We start from the raw sequence: 16640 nt of genomic DNA, 5'->3' as shown, positions 1-16640 counted from the left end.
CCGCGGCTGCGTTAATTGATGCGGACTTCGGCTTTCAGTTGTGCTTATTTATTTTATTACGGTTTTTAATACCAAAAAACTAGAGAAATAAACTCTCGTCTGCGTTATTTTTTAATAATAAAACCCACCATCAAAAACATGTAGTAACCAAAGTCCCTAGATTGTTTAAAGACTGATTTCTTCTCCCTATTTTTTTTGTGGAGTCCAGGTTCAAAAAAAAATACAGACCAACAATAGTGGAAACAAATTTATTGGTTTGATCACATTACAAACAATCATCACATTATGCGTATCTCCAACCCGCAATTAACTTTTTTCTTAAAGAACTTACAACATAACTCAATTCAGGCCTCAGTGCCAAATTCATATTCTCCAGAGGATCGATCAAATGATCGTACAACTCCTTGCCGTACACTGTGGACCAATCAGCCAGAAAAGACGTATGATTAAATTTAATCCACTCTGTATATCTGTGTTGCTGCGTCCTTATACTGTAGCCCATCACAGTGATCTGGTTAAGTCTAGGTCTATCACTATCAGGTTGTTGAGTAGGGAAAGCACCAGGTCTTGGGTATTGTGAAAAAACCGCACTTTTTCCAGGTGACACCTGAAACGTTCTCATTTGCACAAAATTCATCACATTAGTCATAAAATGACCTGTTTTTGTTTTTTCGTAACCATAATTGGGACCATGCTGCGCCCCTCGGTACACAGTTTCGAGTTTTTGCCATCCTCACTACAAGTTGGTAGAGGCGGTGCGACCTGAGTCAGATCCACCAAAGTAGGGAATAAGTCAACAAGTTCGACTAGTTGGTCCACAACGACTTCCACATGACTTAAGCCAGGTACGTGGATGATGAGGGGAACTTGAGTGGCGACGTCGAAGTTGCTGAATTTTGAAAACTCGCCGTGTTCACCACGCGACCACCCTACAATAGTCACTGTATAAAGTACCATTTAAACTGCAAAAATTACCATGATCGCCTGTCAAAACAACAACTGTGTTATTCAAATTAATTTTCCCAAGAAGTGACCCAATTAGGTCATCTATGTAACTAGTAGCTGCATTATAACCCCGAATCACCTGTCTGGTAACATTATCCGGCATAACTCCAAACGGAAACGACAAATTTAACTTAGTGATATCATCCCTACTTTTGACATCCAGCCACGGATTCCACGCCACCGAAGGCATGAGTGGAGGCTTCCACCGGATTTTCGGCAACACTACATCCTCCAAGGGATGAAATTCTACAAAAACTCAATTAAGCAGTGCGTCTTGACACAATTCCAGAAGCGCGTTACCTAAATACTCCACAGGGAACTTCAATGGAACGTGCGGCTTGTGGAACCCCACCGCCAGAAAGAACGGTTTCCCTTTTGTAATCTGGTCTTTGTGCTCCAGGAATTCCTGAGCTGCTACTAGTGACTCCAAGTCGGGTAGGGTGCCTCCAGGTTGCGCGTCGGGGATAACTGGGCAAATTAGGTTACGCGCGAGTTGTCCATCTGAGTTCATGCAAACTTTAGCCTCTTTGTACGTTTCGGTTTTTGGGTGGAAAGGTTGCCCACTCCAGCTGTATTTAGCGTCGTCGGTGAAGTTGGAGGAGACGCCTGGGTGGAAAATCTTGCCGATGGAGTGGGTGTAGTAGCCGTTTTCTTTGAAGACTTGGGGGAGGGTGGTGAAGTTGCCCACGGTGTCGCGCCAGTAGCTGTAGAAGTCGTAGAGGTGGAGGGAGTCGGGGCGGCGGCTTGTGAGGAAGGAGTTGCGGCTGGGGGCGCAAAGGGCTTGCTAAAACAATACACAAGTTTTGTGACGTCACAATAAATGTGTTACTACTATTGTTCAGAATGTCCAAAGATAATAAATGAAAATCAAAAATTATTATAAGTATGGTATGTCAATAGCTTTATTTAGTTCGAGTTTACACATTCCACAATGATAAATAATCGTCCCTATTACACTATTTTCTAAACGATTTCCAGCGGAATTCCCACTTCCACACCCTCTCCTGTGCTCAAATTTCTATAATGCAAAAACACGCACAGTTGGAAAAACCAATAAAGCGTAAACACAAAAGGATAAAAAAATATGTAATGAAAATTAAAAGACCGCTGACGTCGTTGTATAAAATGAGAAGTGTAATTTCCGTCAACAATTTTGGCGTTTTGCTCTCGTGTATAGATCCCTCTTTCAATAATGAAGCCCTTCGCTATAAACAAGATAAACACAGTGAGTACAAAGTAGATTAAAAGACCTGATTTATTTTCCTAAAAAGAAAATATTAGAACAGCCACTACAATTTTCTCGGCAACCTTTTTCACGCTGTATATTAAAAGAGGTCCCTTAAGCAGCGACAACCCGGCAGCCACTAGCAGGAAATAGTAGTAGGGTCCAAAGTCGTAGAAGAAGATGTCACTCTGGGGAACTTCTGCTGTCTCTGAAAAGTTGCGGATCATCGAAATGGAGTGGATTAGGCATAGCGCTCCTAAAATCTTTGTAAACTTATACTTAATAGGGATGATTAATTTTCAGGAAAAGCGACTTACGATTTCGTTGATGCCCAAATAATTCACAAGGGTTTTAATACTACTAGCTTTTAAAATACTACGCATTATTTAAAGCTTTGGGTTTGGTGGAACTGAAAAAATCGTACGAGTTGTTACATGTAATCAGTTCACTTCGCAGTATATCAATGTTATTAAACGTTGAATTATTAAACAATCATTCTGAACGAAGTGATAACGAAAGTTTACACTGATCCCGAGAGTTCACTTGATATTTGGTACAGTTTGTGTATTCATAACTGATAAAGAGCGCATTTTAAAGTTTGAAACAAATTCAGAGTAGTTAGAAGTACTCTTACGGTAAAAAAGTGAGCCACCAACACCGCTCTTATCCGTAGCGAACACGTGACTTCATTACCAACATTACTAAGAAAACAAGAAAACAAAAAGCTCATATATAAAATTATATTTAGTTATTAATCAAACTGTTTGCTCTTGCACTTGATTTAAAAGAGTTCTATTTTCAAAGCTGCTACTACACATACGACGATAGTACAAAAACACACAAAATTGAACAAACCATGCCAGAAGTAATACGACGGGATAAAAAATAAAGTAGAAGAACACAACATGGTCATTATAGAGTGAACCAGCAGACTCGAACTGACACTTGGTTCTTTTTGCGACGTCCATCAGATGTACTCCCGATTGAGCAATAATTCCTACAGCAGCAAACAAAACCACCGACGTTAGAACAAAATACAGCAAAACTCCTATTTTTCTCTTCTAAAATATCAAACATTCGTTGATATGAAACTCTGAATTGAGATTTTAACAAACCTGCTTTATACTATAGAGTAAAAGACTGCCTTTAAAAATTGACAGTACCTCTGCCGTCCACAAAAAATAGTAATAAGGTCTAAAGTAGTATGTGGAATAGATGTCGTCGTACCTTGCAAAACCATAAATAAAAAAACTCGAATTCATTGAGCCTAGTATTCCCAAAACCTAAAAAGGAAAATTTTACTGTCTCATAAAAAAAATGTAAGCTTACAATTTCGTTGACGGCGGCAGACGTAACAATAATTCGAAGAAAGTCTTCGGAAAAAAGTTTCATTTTCAAGTTTGGAAAGGACGGGTGGCTAATATTACTGAAACAACTGCACGGAAAGATGTTTGTTTTTAAGAATTATATCGTGTTTTGTTAATTACGTGCAAGATAATATTTGAACTTGTTATATTTTGATTACAAGTTGTCAACACTCCGAAGCGTAACGCAGCAAAATATCAGTTCTAAGTGACGTCATTAACTTTGTGGAGGGGTTGAATATTTATATTTTCTAAATCAGCGTTAGTATTTCTAAGTTTTAAAATATGTATTATTTGATACAAATTTAAACAGAAAAACATCAACATTTAATTTGTTCTTGAAATTCGTGATTCACTCTTTATTGATTCATATTTTCAACCACAGAAACATTATTCCGGGTGATTTGATGGAATAACAACACACATGATTGAATATACCACGAAGACAGTAAAATCATAGGATAAAAAATAAAATAAGAAAATACAGCCATATCACTGTGCAGCATTCTGTTTAGAAAATTTCTTGATCACTTTATCCACAGAAATTCCCGAAATTAGTTTAGCTGCAAACATAACCACTAGAGTTATAAGCAAACAAGTCAAAATTCCTTTCTTCTTTTTCTAAAATATGAAATCATATGACAATATTAACATCAAATTTTAGCACTATACACACCTCCCTCACACTATGAAACAAAAGTGATCCTGTAAAAACTGATAATATTCCAACCACCAATAAGAAATAATAATAATATAAGCGGAACTCAAATTTAGTGTCTTCATACTTTAAAGAAAAATAAAGGACAAAACCTGCATCCATCGTGACAAAAGTTCCCAAAATCTAGAATGAAAACTGTAACAATTTTATTAAATAATGTGGGCTTACAATTTCGTTGATGGCTGTATGAGTGACGATAGCTTCAAGACAATTTTGTGACAGAATTTTCGTCGTCATGTTTGCTGTCGAAGAGCAACAAAATTCTGTTGCAACAACCACAGCGAAATGTGTTTTTATGTTGAAATGACGTCATATATTTATTTATATTGGAGACAGACTCCCAAGAAAATGTCAATATTTTATATAAAATGTGAACAAACTAAATTTAGTTAAAAAGATAAGAGAAAACAGTCACTTAAAAATACAACGTGAAGAGAAGCTTGCGATAGAATGTTCACTGCAGATGCTGGTCCGATCGGGTTATTCTTGAGAATGAAATAAATTAAATCACACCAAAAACACATTCGAACTGACGCCAAATTAAAATATTATTCATCGTGTGTATTTAAATGTTTATTCCAATATCATAGAACTAGGGAAAACCATACGATTTGTTTTTGTATTTATTATTGTGTGGGAGCATTTTTTTTAATTGGTACCGATTTATTAGTTTTGCAGATTCTTCAGTTTTCGATTTTACGATTTTTCAATTACTCCATTTTTTGCTTTGTTAGTTCTCCGATTTTACAATTTTTTGAGTTTTACTCTTTTAGTTTTTTAATTTTTCAATTTTGTGTTTTTTTATTTTTCAGCAAAGAACAAACTTATCCAAACTAAAATATTGGAAAATCAGAAAATTGTATCATTGAACAATGAAGAATACAAAAATTTTAAAACAAAAATCCAAAAATTTCAAAATGAAAATCGAGACACCGAAAAATTGAAAAATTGTAAAAACAGAAAAATTAAAAATAAAACTGCAAAATCAGTAATTGAAAAATTGGAAAAACGAAAAAATAAAAAATCCCGACATTGAAACATCAAAAAATCGAAAAACGAAACAATTTTGCAATTTTTCAATTTTAAAGTTTTCAAGTTCTTGTTGATTTCCAATCTAAATCAAAATAAAATTTTGAAAAATCGAATAACTGTAACACCGAAACATTAAAAAATGCAACAATTAAAAATCCAGAAATTGAAAAATCGACAAAACGCAGCAATTCTGCAACTTTTCGATATATTTTTCAAATTCTCGATTTTTCATTTTTTAATTGTTCAATAAAGGACAAATTTACTCAAACTGAACTTTTGAAAAACCGGAAATTGGGAAATTGAAAAATCGACAAAAAGAAACAATTCTGCAATTTTTCGATATAAAAATTTTCAATTTCTCGAATTTTTTATTTCTTCATTTTCTCGATTCGTCATTTTTTAATTGTTCAACAAAAGGACAAATTGATTCAAACCGAAATTTTGAATTGAATTGAAAAATCAAAAAATTGAGATATCGAAGAATTGGCAAAACCAAAAAAATGAGACTTAAAAACTGGAAAATTTAAAAATTGAAAAATCGAAAAACAAAAATTTCTATAAATTAAACAACCAAAAATACAAAAAAAAAAATTTAAAATGAAAACCGGAAAACTAAAAAATTAAGAAATTGAAAAAACGAAACGCTGAAAAACCGAAAAATTTGAAAGTTGAGAAATCGAAGCATTGAAAAAGTACAGAAACCAGAAACTGAAAAATCGGAAAATGGAAAAGCCAAAAATTGAATAATAAAAACCCTAATAATTATTTGAAAAAAGTGAAAAATTAAAAATCGGCAAATTTAAAAATGAAACAATTACAAAATTGTAAATTTGAAAAAAAAAAATTAAAAACGAAAAATTGAAGAAATGAAAAATTGAAAAAATTGGCGAACGAAAAAACAATTAAAAAATGGGAGAACTGAGAAAAAAAAGAAACTGTAAAATCGAAAATTTCTAACATTGAAACCTGAAAAAGTGATAAATGGAAAACCTAGGAATTGAAAAATCGAAAAAACGAAAAATTATAAAATTCAACAGATAGAAAATCGAAAAATTAAAAAGCGAATTAGAAAATCGGAAAATTAAATTATCTACAAATTAAAAAAATACAAAAACAAAAACTAAAAAAAGGAGAAATCGAAACACGGAAAAATCGAAAAATTATCAATTAAAAAAACGAAAAATATAAAAATCTATAATTGAGAAATCAAAAAATCGAAGAAACAAAATAATTTGGAATTACCTACTTGGAAGTACTTTATTTTTAATTTTTTATTTTCTCAATTTTTCGTTTTTTAATTTTTCAACAAAAGGACAATTTTATTAAAACTGAAATTTTAAAAAATCAGAAAATCGGAAAATTGTGATTCTGAAAAATTGAAAAATCAAAAATTTAAAAACTGAAAAATCGAAGAAGAAACACTGAAAAACCAAAAATTGAGATATCAAAGAACTGAAAAAATAAAGAATCTCAAAATCAATAATTAAACAATTTAAAAATCGAAAAAATCGGGTAATTGAAAAGCCAAGAATTGTAGGTACACTTGAAAAAAAATCCTAATAATAATTATTTGAAAAAAGTGAAAAATTACAAAATTTTAAATTTGAAAAAAAAATAAAAACGTAAGATCGAAATTTTGTAACATTGAAACCTGAAAAAGTGATATATTAAAAATTGACAAATTGAAAAATCGAAAAAACGAAAAATTGTAAAAAGATGGAAAATCGAAAAATCAAAAAACAACTTGGAAAATCGCAAAATTAAAAAATCGAGAAATCGAAAAATGTAAAAACGAAACACGGAAAAATCGAAAAATTGACAATTAAAAAAAAAAAAAAAATTTAAAAATCTCGAACTGAGAAAATAAAAAATCGAAGAAACGAAACAACTTGGAATTACATACTCGAAAGTACTTTACTTTTAATTTTTCAACAAAAAGACAAACTTATTAAAAGTGAAATTTTAAAAAATCAAAAAATCGGAAAATTGTAAAACTGAAAAATCAAAAAATCAAAAACTGGACAATCGAAAAAGAAACACTGAAAGACCGAACAATTTAAAAACTGAGAAATCGAAGAACTGCAAAAATAAAGAAACTCAGAATCGAATAATTAAGAGATCAACAATTGGAAAGGGAAAAATTGTAAATGAAAACACTGAAAATTTAAAAAACAGAAAAATCGAACAATTGCCAAATTGAAATTCAAAAATAGAAAAAACGAAACTCGAAACAGCGAGAAATTTAAAAATTGTAATCTTAAAACTTGAGAAACTGAAAACTTCGTTAAGTGAAAACAACTGAAAATTTGAAAAATCGAAAAACTGAATAATTAAAAATCGAGAAATAGAAAACACGGAAAACAAAATTTTCTAGAATAGAAAAATCGACAAATTGTAAAATTCAAAAGTTGAAGAATGTCAAAATAAACATCGAAAAACTGTAAAATTAAAAAATCGAAAACTGAAAAATTGAAACATTGGACAATACAAAAAAATTGAAATACCGAAATGTTGAAAAAATAGCGAAAGTAAAAATCGGATAACGAAAAAATCAACAATTGAAAAATCAAAAAATAAAACATCTTAAAATGGAAAAATCGAAAAAACGAGAAACTGCCAAATCTAAAAATTATAACATTGAAACCCGAAAAAACTGACGAAATAAAAATCGAGAAACTGAAAAATCGACAACAAAAAATTAAAAAAAGCAACAACTCCAAAATAAAAATCGAAAAGCTAAAAATCTTAAAAACTTCAAAAATCGATGCGAATTAAAAAAAACACAGACGAAAGCAATAATATTTGACTTTCGACCAGTTTGAATTTAGCGCTGATGTACTTTGTTGTGATTGGTCGCCACGGGTGCGGAAATTAATGTATACTAACAATATTTATTTCTTTATTTCGTTCTATTTTTAATTAAACATTTGAACTATCAATTAAGCCCTCGCTTCCTTCGGATGACGATTCCTTGTGAGTCTCCACATGAAGACTCCTATAAAACAAATACACATAAAACTGAATAAACCAGTTCATGGCAAAAATGAAAGGAAAGAAAATAGCATAAACAAAGACAAAGTTGTGCCGCAGTGGTTCTTTGTACTCTTTAAACCCTTCAATTTCAGAAATTTCGTTGACGGTTTTATTCATTTGAATGCCTTCATTGATCACGAATCCTTTCGCTATGAGTAGAACTACCGTAGTTAGGATTAAATAGACAAAAATACACTTCTTGTGACCCTGGAATTTCGTTTAGTTCGTTAGAGTTAGGTACGTGTCAACGACAACTCACTTTTTTGATTCCGTATAACAAAAGAGTGCTTTTCATTATCATCGAAAGACTGAGTCCTATAAGGAAGAATTTGAAGCTCCTGTGAATAAAGCTGCTATTTTTAGAAGCTTCAAGGGAGTAAATGGCGTAGATTAGACATATAGTCCCTATAACCTAGAACCGGCATTAGACATCCACAAGTAGACAACACCTTACCAGATCGTTAATAGCTTGATAATCTACAAGGATATTAGTGCAAAAGAGGTTAAATTTGCGGCACATTGCGCTTTTATTAGTTCAAAATGAATAGTCAAACTGTAACTCATGACGAAATGAGGGTCCCCCTATCGTTGACAAATATTTATTTTGATTTTTAATGTTTTATCCAGCTTGAATCAGTGTTCGATAACGATAAGATAACCCAAGATTTTAAAAACGCACAGTGGGGTCCAAAACAGAACAACCTTATTATTCACAAAATTTTATTTCTTTCAATCAATAACTCTTCTCGCCAATCATGGCAACTTTAAAATTTTTCTCGTTGGCGGTTTTCACAGCCTCCGCCGCCACCAAATCTTTGTAGAACTGAAACACGTAAAACTGGACCAACCAGTGGAAAAGAAACACCACGGGGTAGAAAATCACGAAATCGAAAACAAATCCGCGGAGGGTCGGTCTGATTTCCGAGTCGGTGGCTTGGTCGCGCTTGAGGTCTTCGATTTCGTCGTACCGCTCGACTCCGAAACGTATAATGAAGCCTTTAGCGACGAAGAGGAGTATCGACGTGAGGAGGAGGTAACTCAGGACGTGGATTTTCTTTTCCTAGAATGAGACAAAATCAAAATCAAATCGGGCTTGCGTTTTCTGTGTAATTCACTTTTCGTATTCCTTGGAGTAAAATCGCGCCTTTTAGGAGTTCTAGAACGGCGCCAGCGATAAACCAGTAGTAGAGAATGGAAAACTCCTCGTCGTCATAAGTGAGCAAGTATATTTCCACGGCGTACAACAAAGACCAAATTCCTAGAACCTGGGAAGGTTTAAGCCAGAAGTGGTGTGAGTTTACTTACAATTTCGGCGATGGCTTGGTAGTGCACGAAGAGGGTTTTGAGCGAAAAGTCGGCATTTTTTGGCATGGTGAAGTCTTGAACAACATTAGGTTTGCCATCTAAATACGAGGTTTTAATTTTGAAATGAGTGTTGACATTGGTAAAATAATAAATGAGCTATGTAATCTGCGTAATTGCAGATTAGAAAAATTATAGGTGTGTGAAGTTTTCATGGTCGCTGGTGATTCCAGCGTGTTTGTGAAAGTGAAAATTTTATTAAACAGTTTGGCACGTAATTGAAGTAAAACATAATTTTTTTGATATACCTTTCGATTTTTTTTTAAATTTTAAATGAAGATTTTAACTGCACGTGTCCTTATGTTAACTTTCAAAGTTGGTGTCACTGTTAATAAATGACATACGAGCAACTTGTCATATCTGTCAATCAGACGCGGGAAATATGAAATTAGAAAAGAATGAGGGTGAAAAGTGGAGTTAAAATATACAAAAGAAATAATAATTTAATAGTGATATGCATGATACATATATGTATAAAAAACTTAAGTCTAAAAGATATGTATATATAATATAAAAGATAAAATTTCAGATTTTTAAATCACTCTGTTACGCATTTAGCTTGAATTATCTCTTGGATTATGTATTGGCTTGTAAATTTCCACTTCTTCTGGGGAATTTTCCTCGTTTTCATTTATGGAGCGACTGATGGCCATCTCTCGATAGAACAAAATCACACATAATTGGAAAAACCAAGCAGTGATAAAAATTAGCGGAAAGAAACCATAGTACCAGAATTTATAGTTCATATTGTGTATACTTTCATATAGTGAGGATTTTTGTATTTGTCGTTTCATACGGATTCCATCATAAATGATAAACCCTTTGCCGATGAATAAAATCAAAGCAGTTAGGATAAAATAAATCAAAACTCCTTTCCTATTCCTCTACAAAATTAGAAAATACATAACTATATTTTTGCAGTGATATTTTATTTTAACCAACCTGTTTTATACTGTAGAATAAAAGACATCCTTTAAAAAAGCACAATGTAGCAGCTACCACAAAAAAATGATAAAAGGGGCTAGAATCGACTTCTATATATTTGTGGTTTTTTAATGATTCTATAAAGTGAATCCGAAAAGCTGACCATATTACGCCAAATATTCCCAAAACCTGCAACGTGAACTGTGGATTTCAAAAAAAAAAAAAAAAATGTAAATCTTACAATTTCGTTCACGGCTTCATAAAAGATAACAGTTCTGACGACATCTCGAATTAAATGTTTCAATAACATCGTGGTTATCGGCGAGGCGACGATTCTTACTAAAATAGCAACAATATTTTAAATATCGAAGATGTTAAGAAAGAGTGCGTAGCCAATAAAATGCGAGTATGAATACCCCCTCCACCTTTTTATTTTTTATTCCAAGAGTAGGTACTTTATTACGTATATTTTGGGTTATTGACACTTCTTTGTCACTGTAAAGTTCAATTTAATATAAGTGCTTTTAGTATTATTTTCCCCACTTCTGCCATTGCTTTTATCCAGTGGCGTCATTAATTCTAATTATCACAATTAAACAATATTTTACAGTCGAGCACGAAAGTCATATGAAACATACATTGTTTTTCTATTTAGTTTTTCACGAGGTAAGCGCTGTTTATCTATTTGTGGCACTTGGTGGCACTTATGATTCCATTCCCCCCCTTGTCACAAGTTGTGGCTACGCCACTGCTTCAGTTATTTGCCCTCCCGGAAAGTCAAGGTTATTCCGCGATTTTGGCACTTGTTGTACAACTGCGTAATAGCCTTAAGTTCAAACGCTATCTGATCGGTTTTCCACGAATGTTGTAATATTTTGTTGTGCTTATTGTATCTGTTGTGGTATTGGGGCAGGGCAGGTTTACGTAGACAATTGGGAAGATTTGGCTTCATCTAATGCCAACTCCAGGTCAATGATGCCAACGATACGGCCTTTGTTATAATCAAGCGCAATTTAAACATTTTTTAATACCTAGCATCACAAATGCAACCAACAATACACCATAATTGAGTGAATATTTTTTTCAACGAATTTTTAATATTTTGTCTGTTTTTGGTGTTGTGGGCCTTAGGTTCAGAGGCTATTTGATACGTTTTTTTACGGAAATAAGCACACGGAGAAATACTTCGTTCTAATAAGAATTTGATTATGAAGTTGCTCAGATTTTCAAATGAAATGGAAAAATAATGAAAACAATTAAGAAAATGTTCTATTTTATGACGAATATTTGTGGGTTTTGAACAGAAAAAACGCGTAATATCATTTTTAAATCAGTGATGCCAACCGTATGACGTTTATAAAGGTTTAATGCAACTTAAATAGTTGTTACACGTTGTTATATAATTGCCCTGGTGACATATGCAACCAACAGTACACCAAATCTGCAAAACGAATTTATGTTAAGTTTTTTTAACGAAACCGCGTCAAACACTCCTTTAGTAATCAATATTAAATAAACAAAAAAAGTACATAAAAAGAAAAAAGAAAAATTTAAGTGAGACATATTAAATTTCCGAAACTACTGGACGGATTATTGTCAAATTTTGTAAATATTTTATTGTTTAATTGGCAGTGACAGAGTATACAGAGTAGTAGTCCCGTTGGCTACGCATTTGCTCATAAAAAGTCCATTTCGTGTGGAAAAGTTTCATTTTCGGGACGACTGCTTGCCACTTCTCGATAGAACACAAGCACACATAGTTGGAAAAACCAGGCAGTGAGAAAAATTAAAGGAAAGAAAAGGAAATACCGGAATTTATAAATTAACGCCCGCTCATCATCGGATCCTTGCAATTGTTGTATCGCGTAGATTCCTTCACTAAAGATAAATCCTTTAGCGATTAATAAAAGCACCGCAGTTAGGACAAAATAAATCAAAATTCCCTGTTTCTTCCTCTGAAAAATTAAAGATTAAAAGATTACCTACACCAAAAACTTGAATCACCATTTTAACTAACCTGTTTTATACTGTGTAGGAAAAGAGATCCTTTGAAAATGCACAATATGGAAGCTACTATCATAAAACAAAAAAATTGGTCTAAAGAGTTTAGACAGTACTTCCCTCGCTGTCGGAAACTTGACGACTGCATGCCTATTGTGTTTTTTTTCTCATTACATTTTTGTAGTAGGAATTTAAAAAAAAATTGCGATGACGTCATCAACATTTTTGCAAGGACACGTATATCAGTTGGGATAGATGTAGTGTAATACTAAGAATAAAATTATTATATTCTCAAATTTTCGGGAAAATGAATTGGGTCGTTTGAATATTGATTTGTAATAATCAATAAAATAACGAAACAATTTACTCACGTATACCTACGTATCAGAGGCAACTAAAAATCGTGTATGTATAAACATTGTTAATTTAAGATGACAGGCGTAACAGCATACGTGAGAGCCAAACACAGAAACTGTAAACAAAACGACCGTCGGTTTTATTGCTTCGACTTCCGCTTATTATATAAAACATTGGGTTTTATTTTAATTCTTGACGGTGAAATTCACAATTGGTTGATTATAAACATGTCTATTTCACATTCGCGGAACCAAGTGAGCGCATAAAACAAATGCAGGTCTGTAATGTTAAAGTCGATGTAAATAAGCGTGCTACCCTTATGTTTCAACCGAGTTTTTCCTTTAACAAATTTTGTGTCTACCAAATTGGGTTGGTTGGGGTGTAATACTAATAATAAGTGTTGCCTTTAATTTAATCAATAAAATAAATTGACTTCATTAATTTTTTTGAACTACCTCTTAAGAAAATCTAAAAAATATGAATGGAATGATAAATCACAAGTACAAACTCATCATATTTTTTGCATTTTAGATAGGATTTATTCAGCAAAATTTAAGGGTGACGTCATCAATTTTTTTAGGAGGGATGAACAAATACATTTTGAACAAAAGTTTACCATGCTTATAATAACTTTAAAATATTCCCAAGATTTCAAAGCATTCGGTTTTGTAATTCCTGATTAAATCGATAAAATAAATTCACGCCTTCATTAATTTTTTTCAGTCACCCTGCATATGCAAATCCAAAAATATGAATGGAATGATAAATCACAAGTACAGACTCATCATATTTTGTACATTTTAGATGCGATTTATTCGGAAAACTTTTGAGCTGACGTCATCAGTTTTTTGTAGAAGATAACCAAATATATTTTGACTAAAAATTTATTATGCTCTTTATAACCTTAAAACATCTGCAAGATTTCAAAGCATTCGGTTTTGTAGTTCCTGATTAAATCAATAAAATAAATTTACGCATTCATTAATTTTTTTGAGTCACTCTGTATATGCAAATCCAAAAAATATGAATGGAGTGATAAATGACAAGTACAGGCTCATCATATTTTGTACATTTTAGATATGATTTATTCGGCAAACTTTCGAGCTGACGTCATAAAGTTTTTGGAGGGGATAAGCAAATATATTTTGACTAAACATTTATTATGCTCTTTATGACCTTAAAACATCTGCAAGATTTCAGAGCATTCGGTTTTGTAGTTCCTGATTAAATCAATAAAATATATTTACGCATTCATTAATTTTTTGAGTCACCCTGTATATGCAAATCCAAAAAATATGAATGGAGTGATAGTTCACAAGTACAGACTCATCATATTTTGTACATTTTATATATGATTTATTCCACAAACTTTTGAGCTGACGTCATCAAGTTTTTGGAGGGGATAAGCAAATATTTTTTGACTAAAGATTTATGATGCTCTTTATAGCCTTAAAACATCTGCAACATTTCAAAGCATTCTGGTTAGCAGATTAAAAATTAAATTTCAAAATGTTGTTTTATAATTTTGATTTTTTTTCCAAAAATCTGGACGTTTCGGGTGAAAAGTCGATTCAGAGTTGTAAACTACATGTGTAGGACTATGTTATTTTATACAATTGAAAACCCATTTACTATGTACAATTTTGAAGTGACGTCATCGCTTTAGTGGTGGGGATGATTCGACAAATTTTGGTTAGCGTTTTACCATCTACATGATATTCTTAATATACGTACAAAATTTCACAACAATCGGTCGAGTACTTTCGGAGATTATCTGTCTAATAAAAATCCGTGACAACAGACGGACAGACGGACAGACGGACAGACGGACAGACGGACAGACGGACAGAAGGACAGACGGACAGACAGACGGAAATGGGAGACCTATTTCTTCGTCTTCTAGGGGTCATGAAAGATCGAGAAAACGTAAAAGTAGAGAGTCGGCCGACGGACTCGATTACAATACTTCCTTTGCTTACGCTCGGGAAGTAAAAATGGGTGGATATTTTCTTGTGCCATGCTTTGTGCATAAATATTAAACCCTGACACGATTGTGGCAAATGTTCCTACAATCTGCAAAGAGGATTTAATATTCTGAGACCAAGGAAAAAAAACTTACAATTTCGTTGACGGCTTCATAAACGACAACAATTCTGGCGATAGCTTGAATTAAACGATTTGAAATCATGTTGATTGTAGCTAATAAGATCTGACTAAAAAAAAATATAATTTTTTTTATCTGTGTTTCTACTACTTCTGTCATCACTTACTATTTTAGTTTCATCGGTCGTCCCCACTTTATTAAAATTCAGTGGCGTCACTGCTAAATACCGCATTTTTGCGAATATAGTACCAAAAATAGTACACTGTTCGTTTTTGAGGTTATGGGACACTGTTCGTGAAAGTCTTCTATGCATGCATAGAGAGTAAGACCACTTTTTTTCGATAATATGGTACTTAGTTTTGGCTTGTTTCATATGCATATTTATTAACACTTGGGTATGATAGATATGATTTTAGCCCCAACAATTCCGAGTTACAGCTACGCCACTGCCTTAGGTTGATAGTGGTTGACCCTGATATCCACTTCCCGGAAAGTTATCCACTTGTATCATGGGTTATACCATAGATTTATCGTATACGTAATTGTGAACGAACCCAGAAAAAGATCTGTTTTATGGAGAAAATTTGTAAAAACATATTTCTCAGAAAAAAAATTCTGTGGCCGATTTGAAATTGACGTAGTGACATTTTTGCATCAATGGTGCCAATTGTCATGTTTGTCCAGTGTAATTTTTAATAGAGCGTCTGATATAAGCAACCAACAATACACCAGATAAATTTATGTACTAAAAACGAATTTATTATTAGTTTTTTCCACGAAAACACCCCACACTCCCTTTTAATATTCGTTCAGACTATTTACTGAACATTATTTTCAAGATACACATCGATAAATAATAAATAAGTTACATAAATAAATAAATAGAAGAAAACATACTTGTGCATATGCATTCGTGAAGACGAAACTCTTGCTGGCCAGTTTATCGATGTTCGGAGTATGGGCATTGGGGTCCCCGTACACCCCCAGCGCTGGTCTCAGGTCGTCCACCACCACCATCAGCACGTCCGGCGTCTTCGCCGCCCCCAGCTGCAGCAGCCCCGCCACCAGCAACCCAAAGACCGTCTCACACACCATCGCACCAAAACCCAATAATATTAATAATTTAAACAAATATTTACGCTATCTCTAACTGTTTGTGGTGTACCATGACCCCACCAGTCTAAAATTAAATCGACCGCTTGCGCTCAGCCAATGCAATGTCCAATCAGCTGATTTCTGTTATGTTGTGACAGTGACAGTTCTCGCACTCACCAAGTTCTTTGTACTGATGCATATTGATTGATAGTGTTTTGAAAACTATCCAGACGCTCTGCGGCGACTTTCATGGTGAGTGTGCCCCCGGACAGCCCCACAGCCCCACCCGCGAGATTCGCCCCGAAAATGACGTCATTCATTGTTTAGATCTCCACCAGAGAAATGACGCAGTTCGGGAGTTGAAATGTTGACTTGCATCGAAAACAAGGTAAGTGGTGGAGATTTTTGCGGAAACGCGGG

The 16640-nt window shown here is 33.3% G+C and overlaps 5 protein-coding genes and 3 long non-coding RNA genes across 9 annotated transcripts in view; 1 reads left to right on the top strand and 7 right to left on the bottom strand.

Moving 5' to 3' along the window:
- Positions 1-234: 234 nt before the first annotated feature.
- On the bottom strand, positions 235-16335 carry LOC135140910 (iduronate 2-sulfatase). The gene is made up of 5 exons (XM_064071653.1): positions 16023-16335; positions 1306-1789; positions 976-1251; positions 658-929; positions 235-607 (listed from the first exon to the last, which is right to left on the bottom strand). Exons 1-5 carry the CDS (start codon positions 16218-16220, stop codon positions 284-286), a joined length of 1554 nt encoding a protein of 517 aa, XP_063927723.1. The 5' UTR covers positions 16221-16335; the 3' UTR covers positions 235-283.
- On the bottom strand, positions 1880-2901 carry LOC135140915 (uncharacterized). Its single transcript, XR_010282296.1, has 3 exons — positions 2548-2901; positions 2314-2493; positions 1880-2268 (listed from the first exon to the last, which is right to left on the bottom strand). It is a non-coding gene; the product is annotated as an uncharacterized LOC135140915 (long non-coding RNA).
- LOC135140916 (uncharacterized) lies at positions 2971-3749 on the bottom strand. Its single transcript, XR_010282297.1, has 3 exons — positions 3560-3749; positions 3346-3513; positions 2971-3291 (listed from the first exon to the last, which is right to left on the bottom strand). It is a non-coding gene; the product is annotated as an uncharacterized LOC135140916 (long non-coding RNA).
- LOC135140914 (uncharacterized) lies at positions 3932-4826 on the bottom strand. Its single transcript, XM_064071658.1, has 3 exons — positions 4481-4826; positions 4271-4435; positions 3932-4215 (listed from the first exon to the last, which is right to left on the bottom strand). Exons 1-3 carry the CDS (start codon positions 4547-4549, stop codon positions 4087-4089), a joined length of 363 nt encoding a protein of 120 aa, XP_063927728.1. The 5' UTR covers positions 4550-4826; the 3' UTR covers positions 3932-4086.
- On the bottom strand, positions 8230-8991 carry LOC135140913 (uncharacterized). The gene is made up of 3 exons (XM_064071657.1): positions 8832-8991; positions 8637-8789; positions 8230-8584 (listed from the first exon to the last, which is right to left on the bottom strand). Exons 1-3 carry the CDS (start codon positions 8895-8897, stop codon positions 8264-8266), a joined length of 540 nt encoding a protein of 179 aa, XP_063927727.1. The 5' UTR covers positions 8898-8991; the 3' UTR covers positions 8230-8263.
- LOC135140917 (uncharacterized) lies at positions 9492-9761 on the bottom strand. The gene is made up of 2 exons (XR_010282298.1): positions 9683-9761; positions 9492-9635 (listed from the first exon to the last, which is right to left on the bottom strand). It is a non-coding gene; the product is annotated as an uncharacterized LOC135140917 (long non-coding RNA).
- Positions 10165-15927, bottom strand: LOC135140912 (uncharacterized). Its single transcript, XM_064071656.1, has 8 exons — positions 15292-15927; positions 15141-15234; positions 15018-15094; positions 12681-12756; positions 12473-12618; positions 10905-11002; positions 10682-10852; positions 10165-10623 (listed from the first exon to the last, which is right to left on the bottom strand). The coding sequence occupies exons 1-6, from the start codon at positions 15303-15305 to the stop codon at positions 10921-10923; spliced, it is 489 nt and encodes a 162-aa protein (XP_063927726.1). The 5' UTR covers positions 15306-15927; the 3' UTR covers positions 10165-10623; positions 10682-10852; positions 10905-10920.
- LOC135140907 (breast carcinoma-amplified sequence 3 homolog) overlaps positions 16330-16640 on the top strand; it is a 22884-nt gene continuing 22573 nt past the window's right edge. Inside the window, exons 1-2 of one of the 2 annotated variants that reach the window (XM_064071649.1) lie at positions 16330-16472; positions 16548-16608. The gene's annotated coding sequence lies outside the window, so the exon portion shown is untranslated. The remainder of the gene's footprint in view (positions 16473-16547; positions 16609-16640) is intronic. The other variant, XM_064071650.1, reaches the window with a different exon arrangement.

This window comes from Zophobas morio, unplaced genomic scaffold, assembly GCF_036711695.1.
Source record: "Zophobas morio isolate AGI-343-1 ecotype UQ-CSIRO unplaced genomic scaffold, CSIRO_AGI_Zmor_V1 ptg000041l, whole genome shotgun sequence".
Taxonomy (NCBI): Eukaryota; Metazoa; Arthropoda; class Insecta; order Coleoptera; family Tenebrionidae; genus Zophobas; species Zophobas morio.
Note: the sequence above shows the minus strand (reverse complement) of the source record. Positions and strands in the feature narration are given on the sequence as shown.

What these genes read in the sequence shown, in the direction of transcription:
- LOC135140910 (XM_064071653.1), bottom strand. Translation starts at nt 16,220, where the DNA reads ATGGTGTGTGAGACGGTCTTTGGGTTGCTGGTGGCGGGGCTGCTGCAG. An exon ending in GTTCCCTGTGGAGTATTTAG is followed by an intron (nt 1,252 to 1,305) that starts GTAACGCGCTTC and finishes GAGTTTTTGTAG; the next exon opens with AATTTCATCCCTTGGAGGAT. An exon ending in TGTTTTGACAGGCGATCATG is followed by an intron (nt 930 to 975) that starts GTAATTTTTGCA and finishes TGACTATTGTAG; the next exon opens with GGTGGTCGCGTGGTGAACAC.
- LOC135140913 (XM_064071657.1), bottom strand. Translation starts at nt 8,897, where the DNA reads ATGTGCCGCAAATTTAACCTCTTTTGCACTAATATCCTTGTAGATTAT. An exon ending in ATCAAGCTATTAACGATCTG is followed by an intron (nt 8,790 to 8,831) that starts GTAAGGTGTTGT and finishes TGCCGGTTCTAG; the next exon opens with GTTATAGGGACTATATGTCT. An exon ending in TGTTATACGGAATCAAAAAA is followed by an intron (nt 8,585 to 8,636) that starts GTGAGTTGTCGT and finishes ACGAAATTCCAG; the next exon opens with GGTCACAAGAAGTGTATTTT.
- LOC135140912 (XM_064071656.1), bottom strand. An exon ending in GCACAAGAAAATATCCACCC is followed by an intron (nt 12,757 to 15,017) that starts ATTTTTACTTCC and finishes CTCTTTAGACCA; the next exon opens with ATTTTTTTGTTTTATGATAG. An exon ending in GCGTTAATTTATAAATTCCG is followed by an intron (nt 11,003 to 12,472) that starts GTATTTCCTTTT and finishes TTGCTATTTTAG; the next exon opens with TAAGAATCGTCGCCTCGCCG.
- LOC135140914 (XM_064071658.1), bottom strand. Translation starts at nt 4,549, where the DNA reads ATGACGACGAAAATTCTGTCACAAAATTGTCTTGAAGCTATCGTCACT. An exon ending in ATACAGCCATCAACGAAATT is followed by an intron (nt 4,436 to 4,480) that starts GTAAGCCCACAT and finishes TTTTCATTCTAG; the next exon opens with ATTTTGGGAACTTTTGTCAC. An exon ending in TGTTTCATAGTGTGAGGGAG is followed by an intron (nt 4,216 to 4,270) that starts GTGTGTATAGTG and finishes TTCATATTTTAG; the next exon opens with AAAAAGAAGAAAGGAATTTT.